The sequence below is a fragment of the Xyrauchen texanus genome, chromosome 42 (assembly GCF_025860055.1).
Source record: "Xyrauchen texanus isolate HMW12.3.18 chromosome 42, RBS_HiC_50CHRs, whole genome shotgun sequence".
Taxonomy (NCBI): Eukaryota; Metazoa; Chordata; class Actinopteri; order Cypriniformes; family Catostomidae; genus Xyrauchen; species Xyrauchen texanus.
The window spans coordinates 21,126,936-21,143,024 of NC_068317.1; the positions used below are offsets into that span (position 1 = coordinate 21,126,936).

Genomic DNA, 16,089 nt, shown 5'->3' on the forward strand with positions numbered 1-16,089 from the left:
ATAGTGGTTTTCTGAAACTACACTCAAAGCGCTTTACACAGTGAACAGGGGACTCTCCTCAAACACCACCAGTGTGCAGCATCCACCTGGATGATGCGACGGCAGCCATAGCGCGCAGTACACTCACCACACACCAGCTGTTGATGGAGAGGAGAGAGAGTGGACAGATTCAGCCAATTAATGGAAGGGGATAATTAGGAGGCCATGATTGATAAGGGCCAATAGGGTGAATTTGGCCAGGACACCAGGGTTACACCCCTACTCTTTACAAGAAGTGCCCTTGAATTATTAATGACCACTGAGAGTCAGGACCTTGGTTTAACATCTAATCCGAAAGATGGTGCCTTTTACAGTATAGTATCCCATCACTATACTGGGTCATTAGGACCCACACCGACCACAGGGTGAGCACCCCCTTCTTGTCTGACTAACACCTCTTCCAATAGCAACCTTAGTTTTCCCAGGAGGTCTCCCATCCAGAAAATAAAAAAATTAAAAAAGCCAGTGAAAGAGACTTTGACATCACTAAGAATAGTGCAATAAAGTTGTAGTAACATATTCAAATGCAGAGGGTGAATATAAAACATTCTCTCTTTCAATCTTCTGGCTTCTTCAATCATCTGGCTTCTCATGGACCTCAAAATGCAAAGGTTTCTAATCTCCTCCAGCACAGAGGCTTTGAATATTCCATAGATTTGATAATGGGCTGCTCTTTCAAATTACCTGACCTTTCAGATATGAATCAGAGGAGCCAGCATCTCCTTAGTGTTGGCATCATTAGATTCAGTACTCTGTTACAGTGTAATGCGATCATAAACAAACTGCCCTTTCTCACTTTCCTTCACTGCATCACTCATCATTATTTTTCTGCATGAAATTACATCCTGCCAAAGGTCACTCCCACTCAACAGAAACATATTAAAGAGATGATTTGCTGCTCTGACACTATGCTGAAAAAAGGAAGCTCTACCTGCTTTACGGGGGATCTATGAATAAATAAGGTATCTGTCTTCAATAGGTCCATCTGCTTGCTTAAAATAGAGAGCTTCAAATACTGGCATTAACTATTTCAAAGCAATTCAACCCAGAATGCCATTAAAACTGCTTATCCTTAAGACATAATACAGAGGATTTTACAATAGAGACAAACATTGTAATTTGGATGAGATTACATGATGTGGCTTTAGCTGTTGTCTCAGCTGGTAATGTGCTGCAATTTCAAACACTGCTTGTCTGTCTGAGCAGTTCACATTCAATTGTGGTGCTTCTATGTTACGCCTGCAGGAGTGGTTTATTTTTCATCAAAGAAAAAAATAGTTCCAGTCATGGAGGCTGATTTGTCAATTCAATGTTTCAGCTAAGCTAAAACACCAACCAGACAGACACATCAACAATGGCTCTTCCAGTGGTATGAGTTTGTGGTGGGACTATCAGTTAGTCCAACCAATGGCTGATGAGGAGAGTAAACATTTGGTGATGCTAGTAGAGCAGAAATTACATTCTTTTTTCATTTAAGGAATTTGCTTGGGGACAGTTTTAATAAAAACATAGGTCCTTTATATTTTTAGCCAACTTAGCAGCACAGCACTCTTTTAGAAAATCTCTGAAGCAAGATATGACTCTTTCAAGAGCAGTTCATTCATGCTCTTTTTCCTCAAGAACTGACTTGTACATGTTAGGACTTTTCCTCAGAGTTTGGCTTGTTGAGAAATGTTTAGCTGCATCACTGCCATGTTTGCATGTATGAATCACTCTATACATGCATGACATTTCACTCAGAGCTCTTGTGTGTTTTAAAGTGCTTAACATATGGCACGGTAACAGCACAACATCCCTTTTGGTTGTAAATATCATCCGTGTTACTGCCAGCATCCTTGGGGCGAGGCAAATGGGCAGATGCAAGGTGATGTTTCGCGTGAATCAAAATGCTCCAACTGTGTCTCCCAGCCAGCATCTAGGCATAAGTTATGAGCACCATCCATCTTCAGCAGAGGGTTTTTGTGACGGGGTGTGTGTGTGTGTGTGTGTGTGTGTGTGTGTGTGTGTGTGTGTGTGTGTGTGTGTGTGTGTATATGTGTGCATGTAATTGCTCATTAGCCATGCTTGAGAGGAGCAGAGGCCAGATTCTCAGGATGGCATTAAACTGGGCTTGCAACTGGCTCAAATTGTGACTGTTCAAGTGATTTACCGACTCAATGCAGAGATTGCATATGAGCCCAGGAGATTTCAACATCCTCTCTAACAGGTGAAGACTAGTTTGGGTTTATTGAGATTTAGACCTTTTATAGTGCTTGATTTTTTTTTTCCTCTCTCTTTCTTTCTTTGCAAACAAAGCAATAATTTGTGATCTACCTGAATCATCATGTTAAAAGGAGATGTGGATGATTCTTCCATTTAATGTCTATCCATAATTTGATTTGATATGAAGCTCCCATAACTGTCACATATGTTCGAACACTTTATTATAAACAAATACATTTCTGTTGACATCTCAAAAAAAATTTAGCTTAGTGCTTCATGACATACACAACTTAGACAGAACATAGTTATTGTTTGATTAAGCCGGTATTAAACATGCATGATGGACGAAGTCTACCAACAATCACACTGTACAATTGTACTGGAAATATTACCAGCTTTTACATCGGTCTCCGTGTTGTTAACCTATGTTATGTTGGAGCGCACAGCCACGCATATTTCCACACGTTCAGCTTATCAGATCAAGCCAAGTGCTGTGAACATATGTTTTTCTCTTTTATATTCAGCCAGTGGTGGATTGCCAGTGTATCTAACTACTGCGTCTGTTAATGTTTTATGCAAAACCTCGATTCCATTATTTAAAATAATTAAATCGTGTCAAAAACGTACAAATTAATTGAAAAAATTCATCCAGCTCTAGCGTAAGCCCTCACTATTTTTGACTATTGCTTGAGAAATACCTTCTAGATCTTAGTAACTCAGATCACATTCCTCAAAAGGTGCACTAAATGATATATTACAGCTCAAAGAAACTTCTATTCGAATTTAACAAGCTTAAGTAAAATGTTAATCACCTAGCTGCTTCCCTGAATACGATGAATTTGAATATGTATGGCTCTTTTGGTTGTTGGGGAGTATACAAGAATATTAACCTTGTGCGACGCCGCATCCTCATGCGTGGACTGTGTGTTTTGTCTTCGCTATATGCTATGCATAATTTCAATTAATTTAAACCAACTCATCTTAGTTCAGGACACTCTGGGCTAAACGTTTGATACACCGAATCCTGTGACAAAACAACATGGCGACGATATCAGCAGAGTTTGTCTTTGTGAGAAACATAACAAAAAAACTACATCTGTTCAGAAACCTCATTATATTTTTACATTGAAACCTGTTTGAGCCAAAGACTAGAGTCTCTATTTTCATCTGATATGCCACACTGTTTCGTGGTCTGATATTTACCACAAAACAGTGTGTTGTTAAACACAATGACCACGGGCATTTACTATATGACTATGTGGAGCGGAGGGGGGCGGGGCCGGGCTAGAATGTCGCACGCCCGGTCCCCAATTGGCCTGATGGGGCGCGCGAGGGATAAAGGCGGCCGGTGACAACAGTTCGAGAGAGAGAGAATTACGGGCATGTCCGTCATGTGTGTGTGTTTATGTTTGTGCTTTTGTTTTGAGTTTAATTAAATTATTATTTATATTGACAAGCCAGTTCTCACCTCCTCCTTGCCCATCATAACCCCCTTACATTCTCACAAACATAAACACACACACCGTCGTCACCGGCCGCCTTTATCCCTCACGCGCCCCATCAGGCCAATTGAGTACATTCTAGCCCGGCCCTGCCCCCCTCTGCTCCACAGACTATTTTCCCTAAGAAATACTACACTCACCTAAAGGATTATTAGGAACACCTGTTCAATTTCTCATTAATGCAATTATCTAATCAACCAATCACATGGCAGTTGCTTCAATGCATTTAGGGGTGTGGTCCTGGTCAAGACAATCTCCTGAAATCCAAACTGAATGTCAGAATGGGAAAGAAAGGTGATTTAAGCAATTTTGAGCGTGACATGGTTGTTGGTGCCAGACGGGCCGGTCTGAGTATTTCACAATCTGCTCAGTTACTGGGATTTTCACGCACAACCATTTCTAGGGTTTACAAAGAATGGTGTGAAAAGGAAAAAACATCCAGTATGTGGCAGTCCTGTGTGCGAAAATGCCTTGTTGATGCTAGAGGTCAGAGGAGAATGGGCCGACTGATTCAAGCTGATAGAAGAGCAACTTTGCCTGAAATAACCACTCGTTACAACCGAGGTATGCAGCAAAGCATTTGTGAAGCCACAACACGCACAACCTTGAGGCGGATGGGCTACAACAGCAGAAGACCCCACCGGGTACCACTCATCTCCACTACAAATAGGAAAAAGAGGCTACAATTTGCAAGAGCTCACCAAAATTGGACAGTTGAAGACTGGAAAAATGTTGCCTGGTCTGATGAGTCTCGATTTCTGTTGAGACATTCAGATGGTAGAGTCAGAATTTGGCATAAACAGAATGAGAACATGGATCCATCATGCCTTGTTACCACTGTGCAGGCTGGTGGTGGTGGTGTAATGGTGTGGGGGATGTTTTCTTGGCACAATTTAGGGCCCCTTAGTGCCAATTGGGAATCGTTTAAATGCCACGGCCTACCTGAGCATTGTTTCTGACCATGTCCATCCCTTTATGGCCACCATGTACCCATCCTCTGATGGCTACTTCCAGCAGGATAATGCACCATGTCACAAAGCTTGAATCATTTCAAATTGGTTTCTTGAACATGACAATGAGTTCACTGTACTAAAATGGCCCCCACAGTCACCAGATCTCAACCCAAGAGAGCATCTTTGGGATGTGGTGGACGGGAGCTTCGTGCCCTGGATGTGCATCCCACAAATCTCCATCAACTGCAAAATGCTATCCTATCAATATGGGCCAACATTTCTAAAGAATGCTTTCAGCACCTTGTTGAATCAATGCCACATTGGTTCACATTTTCTAACATGTCAAAAGTTAATGAGTGGATTGTCTCTCTCCACGTCTTCTTAAACTAAGAAATATGATATGGTGTTTCTTCAAGAAACAATTCTTTACCCGCAGGATGCTGAAAAATTTGGGAAGATGTCTTCTTTAGTGCTGGCTCATGTAAGTGCAGGGCAGTCATTACATTGATAAGTAAACATCTACAATTCAAATGTCTCAAACAGATTAAAGATAAATTAGGAAGAGTCATAATTTTTTTAGAAGACATTCAGGGGCAGAGGTTGATTTTGGCTAATATATACACACCTATAGCTGTTGATCAGGGCTTTTTTATAGATCTTGAAGGGATGTTGCAAACTGCTGGCACCCCTCATGATATAATATTGGGAGGAGACTTTAATCTATTGATGGTCTAAATCTTTGATCATAATGAAGAAAAAGTGTGTAATCCCCCGAGAGCAACATTGACGCTTCACAGGATGTGTACAAATCTTGGTCTTACAGATATTTGGAGACAGTCAAAATAATTTTCTTGATTCTGAGATAAGCTTGGAGGAGCTTGGCAAGGTAATTAAGGCCTTACTGTTCGGGACTCAGACACAGTCACTCAGTTTAAGTCTAGACTAAAGACTCATCTATTTAACTAAGCATACACCTAATTTATCCTCCAACCCTCAATTAGGCTGCTTTAGTTTAATTTAGTGGATTGTGAGGGAGATTAATACGCTCCGTGACCTATATGAACATGGAGTGTTGAGATCCTTTGAAAATTTGGTTCAACATTTGGGGTCTCTAGATCTCCGTTCTTTAGGTATTTACAGCTGTGCCATCTGCTCTGTACTATTTTTGAGAGTAGCATACACCCCCCTAAAGCGGCAGAGACTCTGGGAGTTGTGATAACTGCTTTTAGAAAAGGTCATGAGGCATCAGTGTCTTACTCCCTGCTAATTCAGAGTCTGGGGGACAGAACTTTAACTTCTATCAAGTAATAATGGGAGAAATATTTAAACTTGGTATTGGAGGAGTGTGGTCTAGGATTCTAAACATCAGTCTGTATCTAGATATGCAAGGTTGCCCCTTATGCAATTCAAGATATTACATAGATTCTATTGGACCCCCTCTAGATTGTATAGGCTTGGTCTAAGGACACACCCACCTGCTGGCGATGCCAATGACACAACCGATGTTTTTTGGGGGTGTGTTAAGTTCCAAGAATTTTGGTCGAAGGTTCAGAGTATTGTGTGTGACATGTTGGGCACTCGTGTTTCATTTTGCCCCAGACTCTGTATTTTAGGCAATGGGGTGTTCATCAAAATAGGGGATAAACACAAAAAATTGGGTTCTGACCAGTGTGATGACAGGCAGTCAGATTAAGTCTTAATAATTAATAATATTAAGCTGGCTGGAGCACCCTCATTTGGAGGTTTCTTTTTTGGGGGGGATTGATTAACTGATGGCACATGAAAAAAATTGCGTTTTTAAAGGCCACATCTGTAGTTACAATTCAAAAAAGTGCACTGCATAAGAAAAATGCACACATCAGTCACGATCAGGACTCAGAAGGCCTCAAAAAAACCACTGCAAATCAAAACCTATATACTAAAAATTGCAGTGGTACTTCTGATTTAATTCAGCATCCCAGAATAAAGACGCTCCGTTTTACAAATTCAAATTTGATGCTGTATAACTGTTACGAGTAAGACCAGCGCTCCCCAGTGAATTTTCTCTCGTGTATCACATAAGGAGCAATTCCCCAAAGAACAGTGAGAGAATATGAGAGCATCATGTTAATGGTTTAGTGATAGTACAATATCAGTAACAAGATTCTATTTTCAGTTAAGTGTTAAATTGGGCCCCCTCAATGTGGAATTTATTGCTGATATCCACAAATTTTGCATGTGTATACAGTGAGCAAATAATACATTTTGAAAGCTCAGCAAAAACCAAAATGTCACATAATTTTGTAAAATGTGCAGGTATTATAGATTTGAGGGCAGCTTGGGGACACGAGGGAATGTTGACTAAAACAAATATAGTAATATTTGACCTCACAACACACAATCTAAGCCAAATAATAATAATAATTTGTTATATTTTAAAGGGTAACTAAACCCTAAACCAACTTTTTTTAGTTAATGATCTGTAAGAATGGGGCTTTATTAGTACTGGTCATTGATTCAAGTAATTTCTTTGACATTTGTGTATAAAGTGTTTTAATTCTACAATACATTGTGTAAAAACGTCTGAGTGCTGCCCTCTTCAGGTTGAACGGTGGCTACTGCAGTTGAATTTTCCTATTGGCTGTTTGCGGTACTTCGTGACGTAAGCGGTGACAGCTGACGTAAGCAGGTTCCAACTCACCACGCCCTTGGTACGAGCTACCACGCCCATGGCAGTATAAAAACCATCTGGTTTCGTCAAAACCACTGTAGCGAGTCAGGAGTTGGAATTGCGAGTATTGAAAACGATCAAGATAGAGTATTTTAGCATCTATTTAGCATAGCATTTATATAGTTATTTAGATTATTTTGTGTAGCCTAGGTAGTTAATTAGCATATTTGTTAGTGTAGTATTGTTAGAAGCATAGTTAGTTAGTAGCATAGTATTGCGTCAGTTAGGATAGCTTCAAGTTAGCGTAGATTATCTGTATTTAGTACAGTGGTCAGGATGGTACATAGGTGTAATGTTGCTGGTTGCAACAGCACTGCTGGACTGTATTGCTTTCCATATAGACTTGGAAATTAGGCGCCAGGGGTTGCACGTCCTTGTTCTGGAAGACCGCGAGTTCCCGCCTAGAGCTGGAGGAGTGTGCAAACTGCATTTTACGCGGGATTGCTTCTCCAACGCAATGGAGGTGGAAATGGGCTTCTCCAAACAGCTCGTGCTGAAAAGCGACGCAGTGCCAAACGCTGCTCCTCCTGCATGGACTCCACCACCGCAGCGGCGTCTTGAGGTGAGTGATCATATATATTTGAATCACAATTTATGGTTAGGCTAAAGTTAATCCTCTGGGGTCGACAAACGCGCGTTAGCGATCGCGGGAGTGTTAAACGTATTGCACCCTTATACATTGTATTACGGTATTGACTAGCTGTATAGTTTTATTTGGAGGTATACGGTTTTGTACATGATGACGTTACGCTTTACGTCACATTCTTCTAAGTTGAGAGAACAGCTAACTGATGTTATGTTCAAGTGAAGCTTGCTAAATAAAAATCCTGCTAAAAGGATAAACATCACTGAACAGCGTTTCGTTTGTTTTTCCTGCACGCGAGTGAAGGTGAATGCGCACTCGGATGCTCAACAGGGAGTTAAAACCGCAGTTTGAGCCAGTGGCTCAAATTGATATGGCTCCGGCCCTGTGTCCACAGACAATTCACCCTCCTCCACTTCAGGTGAAGGTGGGGGAGAAAGGTCCTCGACTTCAAAAGACCACTCCGTGGCAAAGCTACTTGCATCACTCCAGTCACTCTCCATTTTAGAGTCTGACAGCAGCTATCAATTAATCTGTCACTACGGGTCTCAGGTGCACGCCCCCCCCAACCCCCGCTCAGCCCCGCCCTCGGTTCGTCCCCTCTATCCCCGCTGGGGTCTGCCCACTTTGAGCATTTTTCAAATATTGCTAGTGGGTGGAGTCAGACTCTGAGCAGGGGTTTAGTTACCCTTTAAATTAAAACATCATTATTAAAACGTCATTATTGTGCTGCATCTAGATATTTTTAGCACAATGATTGAAACAGAATGCAGTTGTACAAAAACATGCGAGAAACTGTGCGTAGCTCTGAAAGAACTATAAGACGCGGGCCGCGGCACAACAGCAAAAGAATTCCATCTAGCGTATGTTTACATAGGAGAAAAAAAAAACTATTTAAAAACAGTGCAGCTAAGTAGGAAGTTCAGCACTTGTTGCACAAAGGACCGAAATCCAATAAAGATGAATGAAACAAGACAAGTGAGTAAGAAATTGTGATACATGACAGTTTAGAATAACAATACACTAATGACAAAGAATGGCAATATTATTGCATCACGACCAAGACATTGGAATATCCAATCACCAGGTCTATGCTGATTCACACCTCTAGTTTTCATGGTCTGACAACAATAATTTCATTGGTGGTTGTCAAATGGATTTATTGTATTGCAATCTAGGGAGCCATTCAACTGATACAGTAAATACTGTACGAGCACCCTGTGACTGTGGAAGTGCATCCATGTCCAAAGACTGCTTTTCCACTATTTGCGCATTTGCTTCAAACTGCACTTTACCATGGCTGAAATGCACTCCCATTTTTCTCCACTTCAACCTCAAGTGCTGTTTTAGGCTCTTAAACTGAAGTTTTCTTTTCTACTGAGGTCAAATAAAAGTCTTCCTAGAATTCTACAAGAATAGCAAAACTTCACTACTTTGGCGTTCATTCTGTGGATGGTTGTACAAGGATGTGAGAAGGAAAGCTCCAGCATCATTTGATAGAGCACTTCCCTTGAGCTTTCGTTAATTCCTTGTTCTGTTCCAAAATGAGTCTTTTCAGCACTTTCCGCATATGCTGCTCTCCTCTCCCTCTCACACAAAGTCTAATTAACTTTATGAAGTTTGAATTTCAGAGCTGAAAATGTATAAGGGCTTTTGCGAAGGTGCAGGCAGCAGAATGAAAGGCCATGAGGAGCTTAATCAGATTCACATTATCTGGAGCTTTGTGCAAGATCATATTTGATTCTCGGACTGAATAAGGCATTTAAACCGGAATCAGTATTAAAGGGAATTCATAATGTACCATGCTAAATAAACGGTTATTGCAAAAATAATAGCCCCCTATATGAAAGTAGCTTATGTGTAAAAAATCAATTCAGCACAATATTAGCACTATTTGGATAAATCTCACAAAATCGGTCATGGACCGGGCCATATCACCAAAATTTGGATTAAAAACAATTCTCTCCTTACATAAGCATGCAACTTGTATGCAATTATTAGTGAATGTCAATCAATGTCTTGCACCCAGTGAAAGACTTGTTATAAGGAGAACAGAGCTGCTACATGTTAATACCGCATCTGTGATGACTACTAATGTCGTCATTAGCTCTGTACTTCATCTGTGGATCTAATGAGCCACTTAGTAAAAGGAAGGAACACAGAGATGCAAGGAAGAGAGCAAAGCAGAACAGAGAGAAAGCAAAGAAAACTAAGGTCAATGCATTCACAGATAGAGTGAGCAATAAGACTTGTGTAAGATGCAACATCAAACAAACGCAAGATAGATCTTCATTAGTGACTTTTTGTAAACTGCTTCCTACTCTCATGGACTCCATCAGGGAGCCGACCTTGATCACAAACAAATGAAGGCTGTATCGTAGAATTGCAGTCACCTCAAGCCAGAGATAAAATCTGCTGAATGGAAAATGCCCGTTTATTATCAGGGTGCAACTGCAGTGCCTCTGTTCTAAATGATTTGTTTGCTATATGAAATTGCTCAAAGCAATGAAAATAGAGAGACAATGCAGCATATTTGTACTAATATTTGTAAATAAAGCAATGCAAGTACTGCATTGAAATACATCATAGCAATTCCCCCCCTACTTTGTCTTAATGTACAAACCTCAAAACTCTTTCATCTCAACTCTCAACGCTTTAATATTTCAAAATTTGTTTTGTAGTTACTTTCAGTCTTAAGTTTGCTGTGCATTTTTGGGATTTTATAACCTTTTTAAGAAATTTCAGTCTGAAATTCAAAATGTACCTGCCAGCATGGCTGCCACTCCCTATATGCAGATTATGCTGTCTGTGTAGGGCACTAACCATATAGGGGGAACCATCTTATACATTATACATTATTGAAGGACACAATATAAGTCATGGAACACTCTTCCCGTCAGGCAATAAACTCGGGCAATAGTTGACCAGCACCAGCCATGACTGCCAGTGATGACTTAATTGTATACTTGCGCAGAGAATTGTGAATGATATTTAAACATCTGCTTTACATGGTATGTTCCTGAAAAATGAAGTTTATATTGATCAATCTCTCTCTTCTCTTATCTACACCATATATAATTTATAATATAACTTTTCAAACAATAATTTTGGCCAATAAACTTCAACATTATGGTTTTGAAAGCATTGGTATTTCCACTTCAGAAAACATTAAGGTTTTATCAAAACTGTTATAGTAAACACGGCATTGTATTATTTTATGGGATGCATGACCCATTTTTGTTATGATTAAATGTCAGACTTGTCATTTAGAGTTTCTAATTGTTTACTTCTCTTTCCTAAAGTATTACTACAGTACCTGCTTCCCTCTAACTGATATACAAATAAAAAATTAAATCAATGTGAAAAAGAGAGTTCTGTAAGAGCAGGCTCTGATTTCATCTGATTTCCACATGTAGCTAAATCCCTACTGTTAACCCAATACGCAAAACACATGAGAAGATACTAAGATTTTACCTGGAGACTCTTATGAAACTTTTATTAAAGAGTTTAGCAAAATACACCACAGATGCCGTCGGTGTGCAATTCAGAGGTGGTTAAACTACGCTTGTCATGCAGTTCGCATCCATGCAGTAACTTCAAGCAGCCCTTGTGGGACAGGGGATCAAAGATGCTCTGAGAAGCTGCTTTAACAAACGTTCTATACATTGTTCATAACACATTCCAAGAGGGAACTCATAGACTTACATGCATGTTAAAATGTCAAACAGCAATTTGTGACTACTTTTACAGGGTATTTCTGTATGGTTGTGCAACTTGAGTGACTGGCGCACATAGCTAGGTAGTATTCGTGTTTCAGAGTGAGTTTCATTGAGGTCCCCCATTTTACAAGTAACATTTAGCTTTAATCAGTCTAACAAACCAGTGGGATGAAAATAATACAGCGGTAATGAGCACAAGAGCCACAATTCAACATCACAGAAATCCATTCAGATAGAACTTGCAGGGAACTTATACATTATGAATATGCATTCTTTATAAATGTATATATCAGCATGAAGTTGCCTCCAATTTATGGCAGCCTTCACATTGAAAACGCAAATGCTGCTTCTGTAGAAATCTCACTAAGTTTTGAACAAAGCTAGAGGGTGCAGGTTAACTTTACCTGTGTTGTTCCGGTAGGTTCCAGTATGGCCCGGAGGGAGTGGTTCTCCCTGGCTCTGGCTCAAGCTTCTCATGGGGACTTTCTGATAGACTCTTTCTTCATATATAGGGTCAATATGATGCTCGGGGGACTGCAGGGGCCTCAGTTCGGGACCCAGGTGGGTGTGCTGACTGCTGTATGAACCACGAGATCCTGCAAGAGGTGCAAAAGACATAATTTTTTTTAATTACTCTGAAAAAAGAATAGTTTTGCAAACTATGTCCCTTATGAATGGGCAACACCAATACAGCAGTGCAATTACATGAACTGGGATCATTATACTGATCCAAAAATGTACATATGCTGTTGGCTATCAGGCCAGAGCTGCCAATCAAAAAAATGTCAAAAGGCATCTGAAAGCACATTAGTCAATACTTCCTTCGATTTCCAGTCAAAAGTGCATGCTAGGATCTCCAGAGAGCAAGGAGACCATAAAAAGATGAAGTATGTGAAATATACACATAGATGAAAGGCAAAAGGTAGAGTATTGTTACTCTACATTCTCTCACATACTCATAAATCCACACTCAATATACCTTGGTTTTACACAAGCCTAGAGGGATGCCAATCTCCCACACATATATATATACACACACACACACACGCACGCACACATACACGCACACAGGCACACACTGTACTTTAGACTTGGACGTTGCTCAGAATCTTGGCAGCTAGTCTTATTGGTTTTCACTGAATGACAGAGATGTACTACTGTAAACAGCTATGCAAACAATCAGCAGTCACATATTAGAGTGGAGATGCTTCCTCAAACCAGCCAGATTGAACAAAATACACACAGCAGATGCATGTTAATTGCAAACCACAGCAATTTCAGATCTGCTCTGGTGCACTGTTGCTTCTGAGGATAAAATAATGAACGCATCTCTCTCTCTCTCTCAACCTGAGAATTAACATTTTCCTCTATCTATTGCACTGTTATTCAGTCAATAAGACTTTGAATGAGAACTTGGTAGTCAGTCGATTAAAAAAAAAGAAATCAGCCTGATCTTTTTATAAGTAAAAGACTCTGGTGACATTTTTGCAAAATTATATTATGTGGTTCCTTATGTGTATTATAGCAATTCCAAGGTGAAAAGTCCACAGAGTGGCACTAAAAGGCACTAAAGTTTCTACCAAACATAAGGTGTTTAAGGTTAATGCTCTATCGAATATCAAATAAACGAAACCTACTTCCCTACCCTAAACTTTTATCCAATAGTGTCATAAAAAGCAAATGAGAGATGAAAAACAGATGAGCATTTTAAGGTTAATACTCTTTCTAGTTTTAAATCAACAAAACTGACCTCCCTACCCTTAACTTTCAACCTAAACCTACCCTAGTCATAAAAAGCAAATGTGACATAAAAACACTATTGTAGAAGCAATTACATAATTTTTACTGGTGATTTTGTGTTGTAGTGAATAAAAAAATATTGTTGTTGCAGCACCTCTTCATTCACCAGGAAAGTGCTGTGATAAGAGACACGTAAAAATCATTTAGTAAAAGTGTAGGTATAGAAATGTGATTCTATGAGACCAGGTTGCAAAACAGCATGATCACATAGGTTGCTGCATGTTGTTTCCAAGAGTTCCAGTATACTAGGATCAGCCACATTATGCCGACTCTGAAAAACAATCTCCCATCAGACATTTTCACATTGGCTCAAGTGCGTTAACATTCCACTGTGGTGAGACCAAAGGCACATTGCGTCAACCGCATGAAAGACCCGGGTTCAGATCGAAACCAGGAAATAATCACATTTCCATTAAGCAGCAATGCGGAAGTTGCATTTTTTCATCTAACATTACCTTTTTCACTTTACTGATGGATAGATTTAGTTTTGGTGGTTAAGTTGGGTTGTTCAGTTTATAAAATATGCATTTTAATGTATGTATTACATCCAGTACAGCCGATAACAACTTGCATTTAGAACCCTCTGTGGACATTTCACCTGGAAAATTGAGCTCACACATGCCCATACTGCTTTGGTCACTGGTGACACGGTTTTGACTTTCGGTAAGCACAGACCGATTTTAGCTAAAGAAAAGTCAACCTATTGTTTCCGATTTCAGTGTGAGAGTCTGCGCATAACGTCATCACATTATTACATGATATGTTGGTTATGCTTATTAACTAATCAAATTAAATCACAAACAATCGTGTATATTATTATTTGCTGAGAAACCAATCTCAATGAAGATCATTTAAAAGACATTACATTATTGTGGAAGATGAGCAAATCATTGAACAGCCATTACAAAAAGTGGCTTTAGAAGTCAGCACTGTATATTGTTTGTTTTGTAGACAAAGTGTGGTTTGGTTGGTCAGTGGGAATGATTGATTTACTGAACTAAATTAACATGTTAAATTGATAGTCCTATAGATAACACAAACACTTGATGGAAGTATTGGTTAGGCAAAAGATCAATACTGAAAGACACAGAGATATGGAGACAGAGATTTGGGCTAACTGGGCAAGACTGACAGACAACCTGTAGGACAAGAAGAGACATGTAAGAAACATAAGAAACACACAAAAACAGAGTGATAGAGAAAGGGCGACAGATAGAAGACAGACTGTCTGAGGTGTCGCCAATAGCTCCAAGTGTTTACAAGCTTCTGTGACAGCAGGAAAGCAGTGCAGCTCACTGCAGGAGACTCACAGCTTTTCACAGCCAATTTAGTAGTTAAACTCTTTGTCCAGGTGGACAATTTGGACTGACAGGTCAGCAGCTCCTGCACAGTGACCTATACAAACTATACAAAACCATTCCCCAGAGCTGCTAGCTTGCAAGGAGTCACAGGTAACATCCATTTAATCTTCCCTCAAACTCCCTCCCCACCTAATGATGAAACACCAAATCTAAAAAAGTAATCCACAATCCTTTGATAAAGCCTGCTGAATAAATTGGTTAGTACATCTGGTACACATTTGGTACACATTTGGTACAACTTAGACAAGCATTCTGAAGTACCTCTCCACTGTCTAATCACAGAGAAAGTGTTAATAGCACTTCAGGCATCTAAAAATAGGCTTTGCACTGTGTAATCTGTCAGCTGTAATTAAGGAATAATGATTTAATAGATTCAATACATCTATTGTTAAATCGAAACTATCTACAGCTCTGAAATCTGATTGGATGAGCCAGGTTAGAAACCATTGAAGAATAATAAATACACACAAACACAAACACACACACACCTGTAACCACAAATTATATGCCAGCAGGTCATCCCTGCCTTCCTGAATCTGGGAGGGGACAGGGGAGGGTAACAATAATAATTAAAAACAGTGGGTACTCACTGTAACAGTGAAGTACCGGCCAAAAAAACTGTAAAAACATCTTAAAAGAGATGGAAAGGCCAACACGGAGCGGCAGTGGGAGAGTCCTCGTCCACTCCTCCACCCTCTAATGGATGACAGCCACGCCTCCCTGGTGGATCAGAGGCAGTCCTCCAGCCCCTGATGGACGGAACGCGTCCAGACAGATCTGTGGATTTGTCCGCATTTTCGGTGGATGGTAGGGGTCTCCCCCACCTCTGGCAGCGGTAACCTCTCCAGTCGGCGGCTGTTCCTCCACTTCCAGGCGGCCGGGCTCCTCCGTCCTCTGGCGGATGGCTGCTCCATTGGGGTGGATGGTAGCGGCGAGGACTCCACTACGGTGCATCCCTCCTCCTTCCAGGGTTTCAGCACCAGTGTAAAGGGATTAATGGAAAGGAGGCGGCAAGAACTGGCTTGATAATATAACTAATACTTTAATATAAAACTGAACCAAAAAGACAAACACACACACACACACACACACACACACACACACACACACACACACACACACACACACACACACAGGTGTCGAACAGCTGCCCGTAAATCTCTCTCTCTCTCTGTCGCACTGCCGTCTCCGGTCGGCCTTTATCCCTCTCAAGGGCTAAT

The 16,089-nt window shown here is 40.4% G+C and overlaps 1 protein-coding gene across 2 annotated transcripts in view; it reads right to left on the reverse strand.

Annotated features, from left to right (window-relative positions):
* The window catches only part of LOC127634829 (catenin delta-2-like), a 422,761-nt gene that overhangs the window by 159,332 nt on the left and 247,340 nt on the right, over positions 1-16,089 (reverse strand). For both annotated transcript variants that reach the window (XM_052114524.1, XM_052114525.1), the window contains one exon: positions 12,113-12,304. In XM_052114524.1, the coding sequence (XP_051970484.1) occupies positions 12,113-12,304 (192 nt within the window). The remainder of the gene's footprint in view (positions 1-12,112; positions 12,305-16,089) is intronic.